Source organism: Pyrgilauda ruficollis, unplaced genomic scaffold (assembly GCF_017590135.1).
Source record: "Pyrgilauda ruficollis isolate IOZ18807 unplaced genomic scaffold, ASM1759013v1 scaffold78, whole genome shotgun sequence".
In the NCBI taxonomy this organism is placed as follows: Eukaryota; Metazoa; Chordata; class Aves; order Passeriformes; family Passeridae; genus Pyrgilauda; species Pyrgilauda ruficollis.
This window is the reverse complement of record NW_024529710.1, coordinates 1,157,415-1,181,769: the sequence shown is the minus strand read 5'-3', so window position 1 is coordinate 1,181,769 and position 24,355 is coordinate 1,157,415. Positions and strand designations below refer to the sequence as shown.

The following is a 24,355-nucleotide window of genomic DNA, read 5'->3' as shown; positions in this document are numbered from 1 at the left end:
ATAAGTCAATCATTGATGATTGATGATACATTCATGATACATTTTCCTACCTTCTAATAATTTTAGCAAGAGATGATGTGAGATTCAGTCACTTTAGAACAGCTGTTGGTTTCCATCCAATTATGAAATTTTAGTTTCAAAATTAATTTTCTTCTATACTTTCTGTTTTAAAAACAGACTTTTATATGTCTATTTACAATTCTGACTGACAATAACTTGTTCATTACACTGTTTGTTCACAAAAAGCTGTTATTTTGCCAATTATGCTGTGTTATCTGTTCCCTCCTTTTAGCGAGTAATAATTTTGAATGAATGATAGAAATTAGGCAAAGTTACTTAAATGCAGTAGGGTATGTGTATTCCAGGTATGTAAATTCAGTAAGAGCTTAAATTTTACATTTCCTTGGATAAAAATGTAAGCAAGCTAGTTACTTGACTATTGAATCCAAATCAAGTAGTCTGACATAAAGCTTTTATTTTAGCATTTTGATATTTCATTTTCTCTTCACAGACTTGCTACCTGTGCATGGACACACTGTAGAGAAACTCGTGTTTACACTAAAACTTCTCTGCTCTCAGCACACTTCACCCTTCTGCCCCATTTTTCTCATAAACAAGACTATCTCAGTTTCTCATATAATTTTAAAATTAAATAGCCTTCGTTCTTTGGTTTGCCTTGGCAATAGGAGTTTCAGAAGGTGTTACTGACTCTACAAAACAAGATACCACCAACACCTATGACTGTGTCAGTGAAATGAGACTGCCTGTTCTGTTTTAGATGCTGAACACTAATGGGTACAAAAGTAATACAAAAATGCATATCTGACAGGTGAAATGTTTTTTTCAGTTCAAAGTTTTTAAAGATATACTATGATCATTTAGGTCTGACCTTTTATTTTTCAAAATATTTTATTCAGGTAAAAGAAAAAGAAAACACTTCATGTTCACAAGAGAATATGGTTTCTTACAGAGTTAAAAACTCACTATTACCTTTCTCAAAGAGGTATAAATGCTACCTTAATTAATAAAGTTTAATTGTCTATCTTATAGAAAAGTTAGAGACTGCTTCCAGAACAGCACTGCTCCTTATGCAATTTATAATGCCACTACATGAGAGACAAATGAATGTCTTCATCCTCCTGGAAGATAACTGTTTTAGAAGTAAAATAAAATGGAAAATATGCTCATGAAACCACATATTTTAAAGATCTTTCATCCCAGCAGACAGCTGCTTGGGGGAGAAATGGCAGAAGAGTCTATAGATTTTTGCACAAACAGTTTTGTGGGATCTTAGGTATGAAAAAGTCATGGTTCACATTCTTCCTTAACCGAGCAGTCTCAGGGAGTCATAGTTTGTCTTTAGATGGTTCAGGTTCACTCACTGTTGTCCAGTTCAACAAAAATTTACAGTGAACTATAAACCATCTTAATGCAAAAACACACATTAGTCAGGAAGTCAAATCTTCATGAAGACTTATTTTCATTCATATGTGTAATTATACAAATGAAAACATAAAGAAAGGAGATTAAAGCAACTGTTCTATTCCATGTTGCACTCTACAAAGGTCTGCCTGTGTAGATGAATCCAGAAATAGGGACTCCATAGAAATGGCTGTTCATGTAAATTAAATACAAGGAAAATTAAGTTTCTGAGAATGCAATCGGAACTATTTCCACAAAGTTGGGGGGGCACTCTAGAGCTAATGAAAGACGGCAAATGAATTAGTGATGTAAGTCACTAATTATTCACTTATCAAGTAAGTGCTAGTCTATATTTATTGCAAAATTCAATGCATCAAAAATCATGCCTGACATAAGGTCTGCTGATACACAGCTGAAGAAAGAAGGGCTCACATATAATTTTTTTTAGTAAACTTGAGAGACACAGAAACAAGCCTCTGCTACTTCAATAGACATAAATTAAATAACAAACAGTGTTGCTTTCAAAACTTTTTAATGTGAATCAGTGGTTCATGCAGAATTCCTTTTAAAAAGATTGTATTTACACTGCACGTCTGGGAAACACACATAACACAAATATTTCTACTGCCTGTGCCTTCACCACTATGGCTGTAATCATGTTAAACACCAATAAAAACTATGCAGAAATTAGGGAAATATCTGCTAACATTGTTACATGGCAGACAAAACAATCCCAAGCAAATATCACAAATACCAGCTTCAAATACTTACAAGGATTTAGCCCAGTAATTGATAAGCCAGTAAAACAAGTCTTGGGTACCAAAAAAGTGAGCTCAGGAATATGTTCTTAGTCTTTAGCTGTGTTTTACAGTCTGCACATACTATAAAAGTATTAACTTGGTTTCTAAATAAAAAAAAAAAAAAATCATTTCCTTGGATAGCTACTTACAATATTAATTTATATGAAATGCTTTTTCTATAGCAGGGGTCAAATTACTGAAATTTTGAGCAGTTCCAGACATTCTACATATTTAGGGGGTTACTAAAAGATTAAAATTGTTGCAGTCAACTTTGACATAATTTGAAGTTGAACTGCTTTATTTGCTAGTTAAATAGCATTTTGCCCCACTCTAGAGACTAAATTCACTGCAGAGCAGAGAATTCTTACCACTTCATAAATATCTTGTTAACAGCTAAACTATGACCTAGATAAGACACTTCATCATGAAACAGAACATTAAATCAACAGAACTCATTTTTGTTAAGGCTGCAAAACAAACTGTAGCCTTTTCAGGAGGGAGGACAACCCTAATGGTGAAGAGAATGATGACTAATTGTATAAATGAAAGTATTGGCTTTTTTCTCTTGGGACTCAGGAAAGATCCTTTCCAAATTATGGTTTTAAATTAAAGACATTTGGAGGTCTCAAATCTTGTCCCTTTTGGACATATAACTAAATCCCTAAACCACCACATATTTTCTAAAATCTTGGCAGTCTCTGCATAGAAAAGCCCAGGACTGACCCAACTGACTCAGAATTACCAAAGAGAGTGGTTTCATCAGCTCAAAGGGAGAAAAGAAGGAAAAAGAAAGAAGAAAGAAAGAAAAGAGAGAAAGGGAAGGAAGGAAGGAAGGAAGGAAGGAAGGAAGGAAGGAAGGAAGGAAGGAAGGAAGGAAGGAAGGAAGAAAGAAAGAAAGAAAGAAAGAAAGAAAGAAAGAAAGAAAGAAAGAAAGAAAGAAAGAAAGAAAGAAAGAAAGAAAGAAAGAAAGAAAGAAAGAAAATGGAAAAAAGAAAGGAAATTGGAAAAAGAAACAAAAGAGGGAAAAGAAACAAAAGGGGGAAAAGAAAAGGAAAGGGGCAATAGAAAGGAAAGGTTGGGGGAAAAGGAAAGGCGGGGAAGAAAGGAAAGGAAGGGAAAATAAAGAAAAGGGAAAAGAAAGGAAAGTGGGGGGAAAAAAGGAAGGGGGGAGAAAAAAAAAAGGGTGAGGGGAAATGAACACCCACACTACGAAAATCAGCAAAGGTGGGGGGGAAAAAAAACCACAAACAGTTTTATACAATAGACATGTACAACCATAAAGGATGTAATTATTTTCACTATTTCAAAACTATGGTTTTGACACACAGAAAAACAAAGCATGTTTTTATTCCTAAATTAGCAGAGTCCATAGTTTCTTCTACACTATTAAGGCTCCCAAAGGGTCAGAATCTGTAGATGATAAAAACTTCCTTCACACCCCTATTCACTTTGAGTGTTTAAAATTCAAAATGGTATTTGAAATACAGCCTCGCCATCACTGCAGGCCCAATTTCACTTCCCTTCTTTTACCTAAGCAAAGCCTGCTATACAAGCAGGGTGAAAGACAGCATTGTTACACTCTATGTCCTGAAGAAAAAAGTGACCATAGTGTAAGGAAGGACTTTCCCAAAGACAGCACTGCAGCCATGGTGGTGGCGCAGCAGCTGCAGTTTCCAGTTCCCTGCCACTCCACACTCAGGAGCACATTAAACTCCCCTAAGTTTGCTGTCACACATTCTTACAGCCCTAACTCCATTTCTACACCCTACAGACATGTATTTTCCTCATAAACTGGATCACAGTCCAGACGCTCTGCTCAGACATGTCCATCCACACCACCTGTTCCCATACCACTCTTTCCTAACTTTAGTCTTCTATTTCATGTTAAAATAAGTACAGGTGCTGATGCCAGCAGCTTCTCAAGCAACAAGAATTCCAAAGGAGCATGGTAATCATTCAGTAGCAGAAAATCATCTCTTTGGAGGCATTTTTCCTACCTGCTGTCCAGGGACTTTTTTTCCCAGACAGCTAGGAACAGCCACTGTGGATCACTGAAGTACTTAGCAGGCAACTATATGAATTCCTAAGATCTAAAGTGCTATTTAATGGGCAGAGAATTAGTCAGAAAGAAAACATTCAAACAACAAAACTCCCCAGTGTCAGAAGGAAACATGCTATAGACAAAATTATTAAATCAAAGAACAGAAAAATAAGATGAAGGAAGAGGACTGGATGATGAGGAAGAAATGAGGAGAACCCTGTAGAGATAATGACAACTACACCTATTTATTCTTAAATCAGTTCCAGAATTTTAAACCCAAAACTTATTTCATGTAAGTATTAATGCTTAAAAATGAATTCATATCATATGCTTCCAAAGCTAGAGTATTTTTAGTTAATTGCCTTGGTCTTGCAGCATGCAACTACTCACTCAGCACAGGACTTTGAAGAGTAAAAGAAGTTGGAATACATGACCCACTGTGAGATTAAAGGGTAATCCATTAAATTGATGCAGGCATGATATTAAGAGTGAGAGAGAGAAAACTATCATTTGCAAAATTTTCTACGGGTTTTATCTGAACTCTGAAAAAAAAATCAGTTCCTGAAAATAGGCAGGTATAAACACTCTGCCTTTCAAATTGATGAATATGGTACAACATGAAAATGCACCTTACCAGAGTTATAGAAATGAAAGTTACAGAAAGGCAAGTTATTTAAGAAGAAACCACAGAAGCAGAGACTTACACATGTTACAAGAGTTTCTGCTGCTGGAAGTTTACTCCTGAGGACCATAATATGACATCTATTATCCTCTATGGAATGACAGCCTGAAGGCGCTAGTGGGGAGGGAGCTGTTCTGATAGGTGAAACATGAAATTTTATATAGAGGTTAATATACAGAGCTCCTTAGAAAACCATTGGAGTTACGTCTCAGTGGTTAACAGAAACAATGGAGCTTTGCCAGTTTCAGTGCTATAGATATCTGCCTTACTGAACTCCACAGGCAACACCAAGCTGTTACGTGCTGCCAACATTCTGGTCTTAGTAAATAGAATCAAACACCAGAAAAAAAATGGTATGGAGAGGGTGAGAGTAAAGACAGGCAATAGAGTGAAGACAAGCAGAAAGTTTCCTGCTTAAACCATCTCACTGGTACCAAACAGGGGCTTGGCAACAATTCTGTGTGGAAGATCTGGAGTAGATCAGAGTTTGAGCAAGGCCACCTTGCCACAAAACAGTCAGGCTTCAATCTGGGAAATAAAATGTCATACAGTAAATATAGGAAACAATCATCTTCCTTCAGCTGGTCCTGGTACGGCATGAGCTAGAATATACCAGTTTTGGTTAGCATGCTTCAAGAAAGATTTGGAGCAGGTCCAGTAGAGAAGAATGAGCACAACCATAAGATTCAGAAAATATGATGTAAGAGGAAAGGCTGAGAAAACAGTAGTGGTGAAGAGGATGTTGACAGAGATATCTACAAGGAGACAAGATCATTTTTAGGAAGAATTTCTGTAAAAGTTTGAGGAACTATTTCAGAAACCACAAAAATAAAATCAACTACAATTACAAGAGGTAGAGGAATAAATTGTAACAGGAAGTAATGCACTTGGATTGCAAACAAGAGTAAGTAATCACTAAGCCTGCATGCCTGCCTGTGGAAGTCACTGAATCTCTGCTCTTGTCACCTCTGGAGAATAGGCTGTGCCTGCTGAAGCTGATTCTGTCTTGAAGAATAAATAATCCAACCTCTCAAAGCCTTCCAGATCCTTTTTCCCCCAGTCATATTGTGGTTACAGAAGACCTTGATCTTCCTGAAAATATAACAGTGGTAAAGGCACTAGAAAAATTTCTACAGAGCCAAATGCCACAGCACTGAGGTTTGATTTTTCTCTACTTCTAGAAATGATAAATCCCACACCAATATGATTTAGTACCAGTAAAGACAACATTACAAGTAGTCCACTGATCAGTAAGGCCCTGTCTGCAGGAAGAAAACTGCATCTAGTTTACTCTTCCGTTTCACATTGAACTAAGACTTTCTAAAAATTGGCTCTGTGGACATAGTAAGTGTTCAGTAAATGTGAGATAACATTTTCTGAGTTTTGTAATTCTGAAAATATGCTATAAATCAACACCTTTGTTTTTGCAATTCTTTCCTGCGTAAACACATCATCCTCAAATTCTAGAATCAAAGTTGCTCCTGACTTTAAATTTGGCTTTTGGGTTACAGACCAGTGTAACTTCTGAAACCTGTCTTTCCTAACTCTGCATGCTCTTGTGTTTGACTAGCATGAACCTCTTCAAAATATTTTCTACATGTGATATGTTCTTAAATAAAACACTAGCAAAAATAAGTGTATTTTTTCTCAGGAGCAACATTATCTAAAAGCTCTCTACACATAACATTTGAAGGAACCATGGCTGGGTTTTTTCTGTTGCTTTGAAAACCACAGTATCATGAACTTTGTAACAGTTTCTCTACTACCTCTGTTAGAGAACAGATTTCTGAATCATATTTCTACACCAACCCAGAGAGAAAAAGATAAATGTGAGAGCAGCTTTAGAGAAATGGGTTGGATTACTATCTGTAATTTCAGATATAAACATCCAAATTCACTGAGTTTGCAAAACCAAGACCAAAGAACAGACTCACCCTTTCAAGGTATTTATTAAGTACTGCTTCTGGTCTGGCTGGAAATACTTTTGAAAAAAAGCAATTTGTTGTATCAAATTGTTTCCAGGCAGAGCTATGAAGCACAGTTATTTTTAAAATTTAAACAACAGCAGATATGTTTTTCTCATGTAGGTTTGGTTCAGCGCCTATTCAAGCTTGCAATTTTATCTACATACGACCACTTTTCCCTTTGTAAGGTATTCTGGTCTACCATGGAAGGAGTCATCATTAACCACCACTGTAACTACAATTTTTAAAACATTTTTTTATGTTTAAGCTCATCCTTCAACTACCGAGTTCCTAGAGTATCATAAATTATTTTAATTTCCTGCTCTCCAGTAAAGAAAATTCTTATATGAATGGAATTCTCTGGTTTTTCTGCCATAGACTCCTCCCCTTTTTTCTTTCAACTTGCTGAAAGAAATGCTTCACATCTACTCAAAAGAAGCATGATCTGTATTTCTGCACAGGAAGTTGTAAGATTTAAAGACGTAATTACAGATAGATGCTACAGGATTCTTGGTATTTTCAACTTACAGAATATTCAAGAAGATTTAATAGGTCTTTCAAATTTTCACAAAACTTAGATTCTGTCCATTTCCTTCTCTATTGTACTGAAAAAACTCTGTTGTTTTATTTAGACCTTTAATTTCAAAGCTCATCTATTCTTACCTGTAATGCAATGAAAAACTCAGTGGACTCCCTAAAATGCAGCTTAAGCAACAATTCCGAAGATTCAAGAGTTCTAACACAAAGACAAATGGCTGAGACAGTTTGTGGTGAGAATCTGACAAGTAATCACACCTGTTTGCAGACTACATTTATGAGACGGGTGAGAATTTTCTTATTTAAGCTGCACAGGTACAGCTTCACTCTGCACAATCTTAGACAGCCATCAATTACAATAATACCGTGGAATTGTCCCTAAAATTTCTAGCTCACACAACAACGTTGGTACTTTTGCCTATCCAATTTTCTGTCTCCAAGGGAAAAGTTCCATGGCAATTTAAGCTGCTCTGCCAGGGCTGCCATGTGCTCGCCCTCCCAGCCATCTATTGTCTCCTCTCCACACCAGTGCTGGTGGATATGGGATGCACAGGACTGGAGGAAAGCCAATTCAGGGAGCCTGGCCAGAACTGGGTTGGATCCTGCAGGGTCAATTTTTGTCCAGTCAGCTCTCTGATATGCAGTTTCCATGGTTTTGTATTACTTGACAAAGACTTGACAAATATACATGTCAAAATTATATTTTATTTTAAAAATGCTCCTTTAGTTTGTCAGCAAAATGTGGAAACCAACACATACTTAGAACCAGAACAGAATTGTTCTTGCCTGAAATAAAAGGGTACATATGATATTATATTTGGGTTCTCTGTCCGCAGCCTTCACTTGCCTATTTATACTTTTGGATTTTTAAGAAAGGATACATTTTATTATCTAGGGAAACACTGCTGCAACATTAGTAGCTCTAGTGTTATTATTGGGCTTTTTCTATAAAACAGTTCTTCTGTGTCACTTTTCAAAACTAGAAAGAAGCACAGCAAAATTTGTTAACTTATCATCCAGAATATGTGCTCTCTCATTTTAAGCATAAAAAAATCTCAGCACTCTCTTTACATCCTGTAATCTCTTCCTAAACTTTCAGATGATGAATGAAACAGAAAATTTTATACATTGTTAGGGCATCTTAAGCTTTCAAGCAGCTTTATTTATTATTGGTTCATACAAGAGCTTAACAGAACTTACTTTAAAGTTACTCAGCTGCTGTAGTCCAAGACTGCCAACACCATATTTTTTTTTCCATCTTCTCATTTTCGGACCTTGCTTTATTCAACAATACTTTTGATATACTCATATGAATAATTCCTCATGCAGATTCAAACTGAATAATGTTTCTAGAACAGTCCTTCTTGGCTTTTTTCTTCCAGAGACATCTTATTCTTATACAGTTACACCTTTGTTTGTTCTGCTTCCAAAGAGAAGAAGAACAAACAAGCAAGGTCCCACAGCATCTTCATCCAGTCTGAGGAGGCCTTGCTGCATCTCAGACCTCCCATCCCTCAATGTGCTGTGTTGAGATCTTCCTGTGAAACACGGCTTCAACACCTGAGGTGCGCATACTTTGAGTAAACCTGCTCCTAGGGTTTCCCTATGCTGCCTATCTCTGCTTCTGAACTTTCTTCTTCAAAAAAAATCTTTTTTGTCTCCTATACAACCAAGTTAGAGATGTGATATCCATCTATTCTTCTGTAGAAGAAATCAATCTCCTCCATTTGTGCAGCAGCCTGCCACTCTCACTCACCTGCCTTTGGTAGAGCTCTGGAATTCCTCTTTTAGACACATATACAAGATTTTTTTGGTTTTTCTTTATTTATTTGACTTAGGAGAGTGTTTCTGACTAGTAGAAATCAAGTTTATTATTTTCAAATCATAATTTTTATACTTAAAGACCCATTAATAAAATTCCTCCTGTCTTTTGTGGTACATTTTCTGTTCTCTATCTACACAACAACTGAATATGTGACTGTGTTACTGCTCTGGTAAAGAACAATCCATTGTTAGTTTCATGCATGATTCAATTAGACAGTTGTGTAGAATGTTTTGAAAAGCAAGCCTTCAGAATTTTAGAACTCTTAGAGAATTTACCTCTTCTTTATATAACCAGTCAAGTCATTCTTCTTACACAGACAATACCACAGGGGGAGAAAATAATGTTAAGGTGTTAAACTGTAAAAATCAAGGAAAATAATTTCTAGAAACTACCTCACCTTGAAAACATACTTACCAGATGAACTGTTAAATGAACACCCTAGAGCAGTTCTGATGAAGAGAAGTGGCAAGGGATAAAGACAAGTAATCTGAAGTTACAGAATTAAATGCTTATGCCATTCATGTAAAAGAAAGTCTAACAAAGGAAGTACAGGACAGAAATCTAAGTTCAGTAAAGGTTTCATAGGTATGACAACACAAACATGGTGCTTTTTGGTCAAAAAAGAATACTGATTCTACTTGTTGTTGTCTTAAAATTACACCTGAATAAAATTTCAAATCCAAAAGATACTTTAGATGTGCTTCCCATGTGATATTGATGGATTGCTCAGGGAAAAAATGGCAAATTTGGGATCCAATCTAATTTCCTGATTCAGCAACTCACACTTTAAAACTAAACTCTGGCAAACTGTGACCCCAACAGCTCCCCAATAATTTCACTTTGCTGTTTCTGCAAGCTGTACCCAGACAAAACACCCCTCTATTGCTTCAACAAAAATCATTACAGTGGAAGGAAAAAATGCCTTATCTCTTGTGCTAATTCTCTGTCCATGTATTCTTTCACTTCTCTCTGGCTATTCCAATGGAGCCAGCTTGCTGATTTAACTAATCAAACCAAGAGCTTCAGGTGTCTGTGAAACTATGCCCTCACCAACCACACAGCCTTCTCTTTAGGAGATGTCAGTGAACTCTGCTCTAGACCCAGAAGAACAGACACACTCATTCTTTAAATACTTTCTACAGAACCTAATACTGTGATACCCTTCCTCTCCCTCAGCTGCTGTATCACCCTTCTTCACCATCAAACACAGGCGCACATTACAGCAAAACCGGAAAGCACCAATACAGATGGGAGCTAATTCAATCAGCACAGAAGAGTATGTTCCCTGTGCTTCATGAAGCAGCACACACTACTACTGATGCATGTGCCCAGTGGCTCAAGGAGATACAGACAGACTGATTTGACACCAGCTAAGAAGGATGGAACTGTCTGTAAGATACTCTCACAGGGTCTTCAGCGTTGGTGGAATTCATTTTCTTATGCCCTTCACAGTAACTGTGCACTACTTAGTGAAATGTATTTCTATTGTGATTTTTGTTCTCAGTGATACTCCAATGTAGTAATTTGTTAGTGTTCTTAAATGAAAGCTTTTGCCCATTACCATCTAAAAGACAAAGTCACAATTTATGGCTAAGAGATTACCTTTTGACTTTTTGAAAAGCATACTTTATGGCCTGGAAAGTCATGTACAGACATTTTTAGTTTGTAAAAAATTATCACCAGCTGGCATCACTTGGAAGAGGAAGTGCTTTCCCAAGCTGGGCAAGGAAGACAAACAGATGTCATGAGAAAAAACTTGTTTGTGAGTCAAGTCTGTGGAAAACATCAGCAAAACTATCTAGCGGGATGCTGCAAGTGAATATCGGTGTATGGCAAAGACCCAGAAAAGGTAAATGCAAGAAGCTGGTAAGGGACATGTCACTACTTACATTTAGACAAAACCAAGAGAAAAGACAGCAATTCAAGTAAAATCCATGTTTGTCTCAAATGATTGCTAGCAAGGCTGTAGCAGTCTTTAGTAGAGTAACAACTAAAACTAGGATTAACAAACAATGCATCTTCTTTCAGTGCAACAAAATCCTGTCGTTCCTTTTCTTTGAAGCGTTAACTACTTTGTAGTCACTGGATTAGAAGACTTGAGTGCTTGCATGCTTTCCAGACATGCTGAGCCTAATGACAACTTCCTTTACAAAGCAACAGCCTCACAATGAATAAACAAACTTAAATAGCAAACCATTCTTTGCACAGAGAACATAGTGACAGATGCTATAAATTAGATGGAATACTGTAAGTAGCATTTCTTCCTTCTGAGCAACCACACAAGGCAACAGAGAACATCTATAGAAAGAACTATTATTTTTGAAAAAATGAAAAAAGTTTGCTTAATATTTTTTCTTAATCTGCAATGTTAAAAAATAAATACAAAGAGACCTTTAAAATAAATTCTTTCAATCAGAAGTATGATTAAAAGCTTGAGATGCCAACTGCTTCTAAAACATATTTTTATTAAATCTAAAATGCGAATTTAAGACTTTGAGAATAAGCTATGAAAAGAGCTCCACAAGTCTTCCATACAGAAGATTCTTGCAGCTATCAAACAAAACCCAGTATTTCTTACCATTCTTTCCTTTTACTCTTCCTTCTCACTGGTTGGACTAAGACTGTCAGTTTCCTAATTAGCGGTCAAATATATTTCCATGCCAATGCCTGAAAGCTATTCACACCTTAAACAAAGTGGTGAGTTTAGAAAAAAGATCAGCTTTTCTGCAAACAACTGAAAACTCAGTAAACAGGATTAATTTGACTTGTCTCTCATCTGTCCTTTTTATCCAGCATCTTTCATTTATGTGCTGTTTACAGCAACAAAGAGATTAAGGGAAAAACTGCAATTTCACTACAAACGCTTAATTTAATCGAGACACTCAAGGGGGGGAAAAAATTCAGCGCCAACTCTTGACCCAAAGACAAACTTCATCACTAAACTAACAACTTAATTAATGCTAGAAAGGTTTGATTTAGATTTGACCTAAAAATAGTTAATGTGGTCAATATAATCTATTAAAACCTATCTGCGAACTCCTTGTACTCAAAGATGTACTGACTTTTATCAGATGACTTGTGTACAGTTTCCAGAGCTGAATCTCTTGCATTAAAGTCAGGATGGAGCTATAGCTAAATCTTATGCAACTTTCAAGATTTAAGTATTTTACAACTTCTTGTAGTTCAGCATTTAAAGGCATTCAGAAGTAATCCATACTTGTATTAATTTCTCCATAAACACTGTAAAAATGTTGGAAATTAGAGGGTTTTTTTCCTTTATGAAATTAGGCAGAAGTTTACAAACTTCAGGGCTTTCAAAATCATAGGCATGAGTTACCATTATGTTTTCAGTCCTAGACATTCTGTTGACAGAGTTTTGGTGTTTTGGCTGGTTTTTGCACTCTGCATATTTTTCAAGTCACATGAGCATTAACTTCCAGTCGATTAAACGTCCTTTCCTATTTAATGGCAAGGGGGCAAAAGTCTGTAAGCCGGGTCCATTGTGCATCACCATTTTCAACGCTGCCTCTCACCTGGCCGTATTCTAAAAATGAGCGCTGAAAAGACTGAAATAACATTTTCAAAAATAAACCCTTAAATGAAATGTAGATTAACAAATACCCTGTTTACCATTAAGCAAATCTAATTAAACAGAAGAATACCCTTCAACAATGGAAGTACACAAGAATTTATTGCTGTGATTATAGGCTCTCAACCACTGTGCTGCTTATTCAGAGAAGAAAACGGAGTCTCAGACTTCATGCCTATCGAGTGGAGTGAATCCACACTTTCTACAGGTGGTTGAGACGATTATCACAAGCCTGTTTATGAGGTACCGCTAACCGTGTTTTGAGGGACCCCCAAAAAAAAAAAAAAAAAAAAAAAAAAAAAAAAATCAACCCCAAATACAGTTTTAATGGTAATTTATGATTTTATACTGCCTTCGAGAAGGTTGAAACCTGACATGTCTCCTGAAAGCATGGCAGTACACTGGACGGGGCAATACATTGCCCACAGCAGAAGACGGAGGTATGCTGCCACACTCCCAGCGCCTTCCCGGCGCGTTTTCCCAGCGCCAGGCGCTCCGCGCCCGGCCAGGCTCCCGGGAGCCCGCACCCCTACATCCTCCGAGAAGCCGTGGGGAGGCTCTGGGAAGGCAGAGAGAGTCTGGCCGTGGAAGAGGCAGCAGTATCGGTGCTCTGGAGCAGTGGGGGGCAAGAGAATGTAGGAAGAAAGGAAGGAAGGAAGAAAGGAAGGAGAGAAGCTCACGGGATACTTGTGCACACCTCCTTGCCGCTGCACATTCGGAAAACAGAGCGAGCTGCTCCGGGTAAAGGGGGTAAAGCAGAGACGGGGACAGACAATCCGGCATCTTCGGAGCACGACCGCTATCCTCCCTGCGGCCCCGGGGGATCCCCGGTGCCCGAGACCCCGCAGGAGGGGCAGAGCAGCCGGGCAGCCTCTTCAAAGGGAGCAATAAAGGCTCTAGGAAAAATAAAGGCGACGGGAACTGACCCCAAATCCGCGAGCTGTAACATGCCCGCCTCCTGCTCTCGCCCCGGAAAGCTCCCAGACCTCTAGCTTTCTGCTGACCCTCTCCCTTCATGGCAAGGCAACAAATGGCAAGACCTCGGTCCCCGGAGCCGAATAACAGGAAATATAGGCATCTGTCACCTCCCGGGGAGAGCTAAATGGATTAGCGAAAGCAACAAAGGGAAGAAAAGCTCTTTCAAACGTGCAATTGATTAACAAGTCCCCTCTAATCTGCAGCATCACTGTTTTTCCTTAAAGACATCATCGGTCTCCTCCAGCACGTCGGTGCAATTAAGTTAAAGCCAGGAAAGGCGGGGGAGGAAGGCACTGCTAACCCGCCGAGCTCCCACGCTGCCCGGTGAGGACAGAACGGGAAGGGTTACAAACCTGGCATGGAAATGGTGCAGCCTTGTCATCTGCTTCCTCAGTGCCTGGGCAAAGACTCCCGGGAAGGACTTTGAGAGTAAAGTTTATCTGCTGCAGAGGGGGAGAGGGCAATTTTCCAGAGAATGGCTTCATGAAAGATCAAAGAGCTGGATCCGGCAGCTCCTACCTCGGCGGTGCATTTCACATCCCAGAGAAAACGAAAACGTTAAGCCTCCCCTTTCCTGCTCTGAAAGCCCCGCACAACTTAGGCGCGAGTGGAGGAGGGAAAAAATTAAAAAAAAAAAAAAAGTTTATGCAGCTTCTTTTACAGGAACTGTCTTACACCATCGTGGCTCTCCAACCCCACACGTTCCCTTAAGGCCTCTAAATCACGGCGCTACCCTCGGAGATGCCGGACAAACTGGCATCTAGTCAGCAGCCGCACCGCTGCTGCCACGGCGCAAGGTCAGATGCTAACAGGGACAGTTTACTCAGCCCCAAGAACAACCACGGAGCTCACTGAACCGCGCGTCCGAGTGTTTCCTGAGCCCAGAGTATGACCTCCTCAGCCCCTGAGGGTCGGCCAGGTACACAGAGAAAACAGGACCCTCTAAAGCCCAAAAACACACAGAAAGAAACCCGGCCGAGCCTCCATGAGCTGCAAGCACGGCGGCTGCCTCCTCGCCCACTCAACTTTAATCCCCTCCTGGTTCCCGCTGAGATTCTGGCAACACTCAACGTCCCAAATAATAATGCATTATTATAACCATTCCGAGGAGAGGGCTGGAGGGCGGGCAGAGCGAAGGAGGAAGCTCCGCTCACAGCTATCCACCCTCGGCAGTAACAAAACCCCGAACTTTTCCTTTGTTTTCTCCTTCTTTCTCCCTCCACCCTGCCCCCCCCTCAGTGGCTACCAACCAGCCTCGGAGCGCTGAGCCGGCCGAAAAGAGGCACGAAGAGCCTGCCGCCCGAGCGGGGCAGGGGCGCGGGGATGGGCTCGGGGTAAAAATTGTAGCTGCCCTCGCCTCCTGCCAACCCCCGCCCCCTCGTAAAGCATACAACATCAGGTTTCCATTGTGCCAAGAAGAACCGAGGGGAAAAAAAAAAAAAAAAAAAAAAAAAAAAAAAAAAGAAAAGAAAAAATAAATTAAAAAAAAAAAAAAAAGGATGGCGGAAAGAAAGCGAGAAAGGAAGAAAGACAATAAAATAAAAGAAAGGGTGGGGGGGGGAGAAAAGGAAAAAGGTAAGAAAGGAAGGAAAAGTAGCCAACATGAATCACCACCTGGGGATGCTGGCGGGTCCGCCTGTCCCAAATGGATACGCGCAATTCTTCTAGGAACAGGAGCAGCTTTCCCTGCCTCCCCTCTCCCCATACACCCCTGCTCGAAGAGCAGAAGCATCCTCCCCTCCAGCCAGGGGTCCCTCTCCTTACCTGCGGCGCGGAGGCGAAGGAGCGAGGCGGCCGCCAGCAGGAGCAGGAGGCGGCCCGCCGCCCCCCGCAGTCCCGCCGCCGCCGCGGGGTCCATGCTGCCCGCCCGGCCGCCGCGGCACAGATCCCGCAGGGAGCCGCAGGGAGCAGCGCCTGCGGGCGCAGAGGGGTCCGGTGGCGCTGCCGCAAACTCGTCCCGGGCTCCGCCGCTCCGGCCCTGCGCTCCCGCTAACGGACCGTGCCCGACTGGGGGCGGAGGAAGCTGCGCTCCTTTCCCCTCCTCCGCCTCCTCCTCCGCCTCCTCCTTCCCCAGCATCCGAACGTCACCCAGGACTCGACACAGGGGAGGGGAGCGGCGCCGGGGGGCGGACGGGACAAGGGCAGTCCCATGGCTCCGGCACCCTCTGCCGGGGGCAGCGTCCGGCCCCAGCCCCGGCCCCGGCCGAGTCCGCGCACACTTTTCCCTCCGCACTCGACGATCACCAGGAGCCAGCAGGAGTTGGGCCCCCTCTGAAAGGCGAGTCCTTCTCCCAGAAGCCTCGGGAGCCTGCAACCTTCCTCACAAAAATCCCCATTAAATCAAAAAGGAGCGGGCCAAAACCGCTACGGCTTCTCTCCTTTGCCTTCTTCCTCCTCGCTGCACAACTGAAGAGTTTTTGCACCCCTACAGCGTTAAAAACAGTTGATTGAACACAGTTTCTGCTGCCCCCAAAGCGCCCAGGGGCGTGAGCCCCGCCGCACGTACTCCAAGAGTGCCGCTGGGATCTTCTTTGTGCTCTATCGGCTCTCTCATGATGGGGTGTCAAAAGTAAAGTTTGCTTTCTATCTTCAGCAGGCAGAAAATATTCTGCTGACAGTAGAGTTTCAAAATATTCAAGTTATTTACTACCAAAAATAAGAACGTTCTGAGCATAATTTAAGTAAGCTTTTCGAGCTGATGTTTTAGTGATGGGGGAAAGGAGGGAAGAAGGAGTTGTCCTGGTTTGCGTTTGTAGTTCAAAAAATCAGTATTCCAAGATAATGCAGAACTGCCAGCAGGCTTCTTTTAACTGCCTCATATAGCTTCAAGGATACAGTTCAGTCAATTAATTGCTGCGTTTTTAAAGTTATAATTTAACAGCGTATTTAATTAGTTGTCTTCTCTGCAAATACACTTCTGTTGTTTTAGATTTCATTTCTAAAGATCTGATGCTGAGTAATGCTGAATACATACAAATCCCTTTAAGTTCTTCTCCAAATCAAGCTCTAAATTCACGATAATTTTAGTGAAATTAATTTTCCATTAAATTTACTTCTTAATGCAAACAAAGGCAAACTTTACAACATATTCTTTCTTCCTCCTTTTGCACCCGGCTTCTTTCCTCTCAAGTTTTCAGTTCCATCTTGAAAATTCTTCTGGCACCTAAGAATGACAAAGGGAGGTCCTGATCCCTCTTTGGCAGAAATGTAGGACTGACTGATTCAGCCCCTTGCCATCACAACAACACATTTTTAAATCCCTTTTATAAACTTATGAAACCTAAGGGAAAGTAGTGATGATCCTTTTTAAAAACTCCATTCCTTGGATTAAAGGCTGCTCCAGACTTTGCTTCTTTGGTAGTTAGGAGCATGCTCCTGACTTCCAGACTATGTATGTTCAGATCAGTTTATATTCTTTCTCTCTTGTGCCACTACTACCCTTCCCACTTCCCCTCTCAATGACATAAAATTACAGATTCACGCCTCAACCTTTATGTTGTTACACTAAAAAAACCTAAATCTTTTCATTTCCTTTGAAACAATCAGTTATGTGCTCCCTGATCACCTTAATCCTTTTTCCTGCCACACTGAATATCCCCTCATTCCTCCAAATTCTAGGAGTCTGATTTAATCTTTCTGATGATGAGTGTCTTGAAGTTGACACAGTGCTGGAGATGCTTTCGCTACTAGAGCACTTTTAATTTCCTTTCTGTGGTGAAAAGACTAATGCATCCCAGTAATTTACAGCACCTTGCCAGTTATAGGTATACTATGATGTGTTAGAAAATCTGCTTCCCTCTTTCTTTATAATTTCCAGTTTATAACTAACAGCAGAGACCTGCATCAAAATTCTGACCTCACTAATCCACCCCAACATCCCTTTTTTGTAGCTCAATTCATCAAGATCAGTTCCTTCTGCACCTTCTTTTATTAAGATCACCTCTTAGCTCTGCATCAACAAAAAAATTTAGTGGCACGTTGATAAATAAAATCAGTGTGAAGTGTCCCCAAGAAACTAAAGCAGAGACAGTGCTATGACTTTTAAAACAAAGTTTAAGTAGTTAAAAACTGCAACATTTACCTGCTTAAAGTATTACAAGTTCAAACTGTATGTTCCTCTGAAATTTATGATTGCACAGATGTGTTACTTGCCTTCCAACCTTAATAGGAAATAAAAATGTCTGCATAAATTTGCCTACATTTTGCATAATAATCCCAATAAATAATATTTTGGTTTTTTCTCTTAGGCTTTCAAAGATCTCACAAAATAACTAGGATATAGATCTACTTTTTGCATTTGGGAATAAATTAGCATTTGATAGAAACTTTGGTTGTCAATAATTTTTCTGACTTGGGAGGGGAAACTGGTTGTTTCATGAAGGTTAAATGACACGGCCAAGTTAGCTACTGAGAATTTAAGTCAACTTCAGTCCCACAAATTATTTTGTCATTAACCACAAAAACTGCTATTCATATTTCACATTGCAAGTAAAGTCACTACAGTGAAGAAACCACAGCACAAATTCTCACTCTCTATTGTAGAAAAACATGTACAGCAAAGACACATGGAACTGCACATTCTGAGCTGGTTCCCCCAGTTCACATAAGCCATTAGAGAGATCACATGTGTTGTGCAGCATATGGTCTCAAACTGTTTTGTCACTAGCTGTGGAAAAAAAACCCCTGTGCACGTATTTGTTTGCGTGACCATATGGTATGTGCCTGATAGATGTAGTTAAGAGCAGTGGGCAAAGCTGGAATTCAGCATGATCTTCTTTGGGAATCCCTGACAGAATTTGGGTGGATTCCTTATGCCATTTTTGTCTGCTTTCATAATAAATATAACAAAAGTGACTTTAAAGAAAGTGTAAGATTAAATTTGGTTCCAACTTGAAGGTCTCAGTGTGTCTATAATCATCCTGCAAACTCAGATAAGCTTTAATTGGTATACTATCTTTAGTAAAAATAATTTCTTACCTGATCCTTTTATTCTTGTGATGAAAGCAGCACAGAAAATATTACCTACATGTTTCACATTTTCAGGATCAACTTTTGAGCTTTATTCTCCAGTATTAAAATACGTCACATAGATTCCCACTATTGGCCAAAAAAGGGATTTGGCCAGAAAACATAGGAAGGATTCAGACAATAAAGTCCAAATTTGCAATGCAAAAATGCACCTGTTTAGTCTTGAAAGTTCATTATTAGCTGAATCCTGTTAGGTGTAAACTTTCCTTGTGTGATCAGTTACACGTGTTCAGAACTGCCCCAGCCACAGCAACAGAACGATCACAGATCCAGAAACTTTCCTGCTAGAGCAGGACAAACTGTCAGGACAAACTCTCCTGACAAACTGTGCCTGATTCTGATCACACGTACAGTATTAGTCACTGTCTTCTGAAGAGCATATTTTGGAAGAAAACTGGGGTGATTGTGCTCAGTGTTATGTATCAGCCCAGCAAATACAGCCTAACCCATGGAGAGCTGGCTCTTAACCTTTCTCAACATCTAGATCCTCAGGGAATGACTTGGTCACAATACACTGTGCAGAAGAGTGAGACACATTCTATTCCACTTACTGGAGCTCTGCCGTTGTATGCAAACAAACTGGAGAGTTTGGGATGAAGTGGGAAGGCACAAGGGAAAGCCCAGATGGATTGCTCAAACACTGAGCATAATGTAGGAATTCGATGAGACTGTTGGTTGCCTGACAAATGTTACAGTTAGTGAAACAAAAAGGAAAGAGTTTGGAGCAGCTATTCAAATGAATAACTGCATGTTTAAAGTCTACCTGCATATTTCTCTGATTTGTGTTGTTTTGGGGTTTTTTTAAATGAACTAAACCTTGCAAATATTAAATAAAACACAATTATTGTAAATATTATAATAAAACACAATTTAAAAACACTCATTAGAAAATCTTTTCCTACAAAAAAAAAAAAAAAAACAACAGGTTTTTATCCACATTTTTAGACCTATGCTTTAAATATACATGATTTTGTGAGATTTATTTGTGTGTGTGTGTGTGTGTGTGTGTATTAAAATAGTGGCAATAAAAATTTTGAAGGAATTATTTTACCTCCAGAAGGTAAAACCCATTTCTACCCATTTCAGGAGAAAGAGATTTCACCCATCTCTTAGGAGCTGTGTCCTTGCTTTTGTTTCCAGGTCAACGTACACAAACATGTCAAGTAGTATTGCTACAGGAGCCAACCCACCAGAATAAACAAATCTGCAAGCATTCATACCATCAACACTGTTGTTAAAAGAAGATCACCAAGGATATTTCTCATGCCTAGAACCACAGGAAGCAATAAACAAAGTGTTTCGTTTGATTCATAAGTTAGGATGCAGATACCGTTTCCAAAACCAGAGCCAATTGCTCTAATTTGTAAAATCATGCTCACCCAATGGTTTGAGCACCCTGCAGTGTCTTCAGACTGATGCATCCTCAAACCTCTCTAGTCATAAAAACTGAAAGGGGGAAAAAGCTGATCTGTCTTCTGCATCCATTATTCCAACATGTGAAACAATTACAGAATAACATATTGAAGATAAAAATCTGAATGGGGACTGGGGCTTAGGTTTTCATTATATAAATTAAACAAGAACATGAGTGTCTGATTTAATTTAATTTAGGACTCAAATACTCCTTGAAACTGTTATGATTACAATAAAGAGTGATCTTGGCATTTAGTCTTATGCTCAAAAAAAAAATAAAACTTAGGTTCTTTTACCACGCAGTTTTCATTATCATCTTGTTGGTTGTACTGAATTACTTATGTGTATTTATTTTAGTCGTTTATGTCAGCCATCCCATGTCACTAGCATGCTACAGTGTTGTAAATAGCATGTGAACAATTAAAATTGTAGCTATTTAACTTATGTAAACTCCAAGGCAAGTTCTGGCTGTCAGACTGGAGCACCAGCCATCAGACATTTTACTGACTGCAAAGTAAAAACAAGGCTGTCTATTCATCCTTGACACCCTAAGTTACTTCCAGAGTTCATAAAGAACTATAAATGTACTACCCAAGCTCACAGTACTGGGATAAAATGCTAAGTGCTGCAGTTTACAAGGCAAGAGCAAAAATACATCATTATGTCAGTGAGACAGACATAACCTTGTCAGTGGATCCTACACCAAAGATTCATACACCCTGCTGGATAAAAATACAGTTCAATTTAAAAATGCATCGGATTTTTTTGCAAGTAATTACAAAGCTATATATTATTTCATTTTGAAAGATCATCCAGATGTGAAGGTGTCAAACAAACCTGAACTGAACCAAGAATTTAAGTCAGCATCCAAGGGGTACTAACTATGGAGAATGTTCTTTTGAGAGCCTGGATATGCCTTTCAGTTTCTAAAAGACAGTTATGGGGGAAGCTGGGAGAGAGAAAATAATAAAAGATGAGGATTTTTTGTTTGGTTTTTGGGTTTTGTTTTTTTTTTTTTTTTAATGCAGTGTGGTCTGGGTTTGGGAGCATTTTGTTTGTTTTTTGGGTTTTTTTGTTATTGTTTGTAAAGGTAGCCTTAGCTAGGGAACAGGCAATCTTCAGGATTGGAACATGGTGGTTCAGGCTCACAGACAGATGAATATACTTGTGAAAGAAGTAAAATTTGTAAAGAAACCAGAAGAAGTCATCACAATTTATTTTTTCTTTTATTATAGACATGACCTTTCTTGCAATTCCTCTGCCTTTGGAGTCCCAGAAGGACCCCAAACAGACAACAAACAGTCTAGCAGAGGCAAGCTAAACACACTACAATCCTGCAGCAGGGATCAGTCATGTGGTAAAACAAAAACCTTCACTCTTTTCCCCCAGACTTGTGGGTACATAATGCATACAAGAACTTCAAAGACAGCACACAAACAGTACCAGGAACATGAATGCAGCGGCAATCCTTTCTGTGCTGCTGTGTTCTGTGGCACGGAGCAGGTGAGTGCTGCTGGCTCTCAGTACACATTCCCCAGGTTTTTTCCTTTGGCCTGCAATCCTGACAAAGACAGTCTGCCACATTTTTCCCTTCTCTTACCTACAGTATGGACTCCAAAACATGTGGAAAGAACATTAAGTATATTGATGAATATTAAAATATTTGGGATACCATAAGCTAATAATGTATTCTACAATGTTCACAGAACATTATGCCTAAAGAATAGGAACCTGTGAGAGTGACTTGGGCTCAAATAGATTTACAAGTTTGAATAAAACTGCTTCACACACACACAACTAGTTAACAATATGGACTATAAAGAATTCACAATGAAGTACACTAAAACATATGTGATTATATTGGATTGTACTTTTAAAACATTTTAAAGACAACTTTCCTCCTCAGAGACATTTGCAAAGCCTGGAACAAAACCAAAATTGTGTTCCCAGCTCCTACCTGAATTGTTGAGGTTCACTTCTATTAAAAGCAGTATAATGCCAACAAGTAAAATTATTTTAAAATACACTTTTTCATTATATCCAATTGCAAGGTTTAATTGTGTCTTGTCTCTCAAACCAGTTTGATTTTGCAGTGTTACTACCTTCTATATAGTATTTTGTCCTTCGTTTTTTCTGTGCACCAGTCCCATAAATATATAAGACTTTACAAGAAAAAAATCCACCAAAACAAAACAGTAAAGTGAGGTATTTCTCACTTTAAAGAGAGGCTCTCTACCTCTTCTCATTCCTTTTACTGGCATTGGAGCAATCTGAATAGTTAGTTGCTAAACAACTGCAAAAAGGAGTTTGTTCCTTTTCTGCCCTCTTTTAGAACTGCTTTGTTTTCCTTGAAGTGAATTTTTAATATCTAATTGTCCCATATCTTCTGTGTAAAAGCAGAGAAACTTTATCTAAATATATTTTTCCTTCATGATCTTATCATCATCCCTTTTACATTCTGTATCCTTCATTCACAAAAGAGACACAACAAGACTGGAGACAAGTAATAGTTAGAAAAATGATTCATGTTTTGTCTTACATTTAATTGCAAACTCAGTTTGACCTACCAAGGGAGATAGGCAATTGCCTCAACCTAAGGGCAGATTAGATATCTCTCCCACGTGCAAAGGTCTTATCTCCATACACAAGAGGCAAAGGGATTTCAGTCAGTAAGTTTTTTCACCTTTTATTAGGGAATCAATATTTTTGAAGCTGTTCTGCTGCTTTGATGACACCATGTTCTGTTTCACTTCAGGACTTGTGAGAATATATTTTGGGGTCCAAGTCACACTTATGAAACTGAATTTCTGCCTAATCTGAGGGTCTGCTTACAGGGTCAGTGTCCCTCACCTGGTGCTAGTCAACATCCCCACTTTAAGCAAACAGGCAAGGATGGATTATCAGTTCTGTCACTACTGTCATGCCCAACAGCTGTAATTTGACCAAGATCAAGCAGGAGAGAAAACTTTGGTTTCTATGTTGTTCGGGAATTCCTATATCATAGATTTTGATAGAGGCTTATCTTACTTGTCCCATGCCAGCAGCTGTGCTACACAAGTGTCTATCTTCCTTATCATAAAGCCTATCAAATGAACACTCCTTAGTATCTTTCTTTCCCAACCAACCATAGCAGCAGCAGCCAACTTCTTGCAACAAATCTGTAATTATATTAAATAGCACAGTTAAATTAGACTCAGATGCTCTGAGCTATTGCATAGACTTGATGATATTTCTGAGATACCACTGTAATTTTTGTGGAGAAGAGTTCATCTAAAAGTCCCCAGCATGTGCCAGTCTCTGCCTTGTGCAACAGCTAACATTAGGCAATGCTGGCCCAGCAAAAATTATACCCTCAGCTCCACTGTCCTCTGTCAGGTTCTCAGCAACTACCAAGAAGTGTGGGAATCAACCTCCCTAAAAAAAATACCAAGTGGAGAAACAGGACAGCTCATTTCCAACTCTGAACTGAAGCTCTCTGAGAATGTCAAAGATAAACATGAAGAATCTGAACAGCACTTTTTCTGTTGCCTGCAAGTCGTGGATAATAGGAAAAGCAAAAGACAATGGAGGGTAATATTAGTTCTCTGTGTGGTTTCTGTGGTGTTCTGAAGTACTTGGTATTTAATAGCAGTTAAATCAGGCAAGAAGGCGTAGACTGATTTGGCAGAAAGTTTGCTCTAGTACGTAACATAAAACATATGAAGGTGATCTATTTAACCTCTGCATTTTTACCCTTGCACAGCTTTTAATTCAGCAGGAAGTGGGGAAAGACAGCATATATATATATACATACATATATATATATATATATATATATATATCCACACACACACACGCTTTTTGAAAGGGTAGGAGAGGAAGCAGAAGATTTTGTTCTTTTGTGACTGACAGGCTTGCTCATACTGAAAAGAACTGCAATGGAGCAGAGGGTTTCTGAGCCACACATGGTAATAGAAATAAAAACAACAAAATAAATATACCTGGGTGGAAGGAATAATGAGAAATAATTTTTCCACTGTAAAATGTGTGTATGGGTGTGTGTATCTTCAGTATTTTTTAGCAAAACTGCAGCCAGT

At 39.3% G+C, this 24,355-nt stretch overlaps 1 protein-coding gene across 1 annotated transcript in view; it reads right to left on the bottom strand.

The window, feature by feature from the left end:
- ROR2 (receptor tyrosine kinase like orphan receptor 2) overlaps positions 1-15,838 on the bottom strand; it is a 143,717-nt gene extending 127,879 nt beyond the window's left edge. The window contains exon 1 of the mRNA XM_041486762.1: positions 15,603-15,838. Within this exon, the coding sequence (XP_041342696.1) occupies positions 15,603-15,696 (94 nt within the window). The 5' untranslated portion in view covers positions 15,697-15,838. The remainder of the gene's footprint in view (positions 1-15,602) is intronic.
- Positions 15,839-24,355: the final 8,517 nt, after the last annotated feature.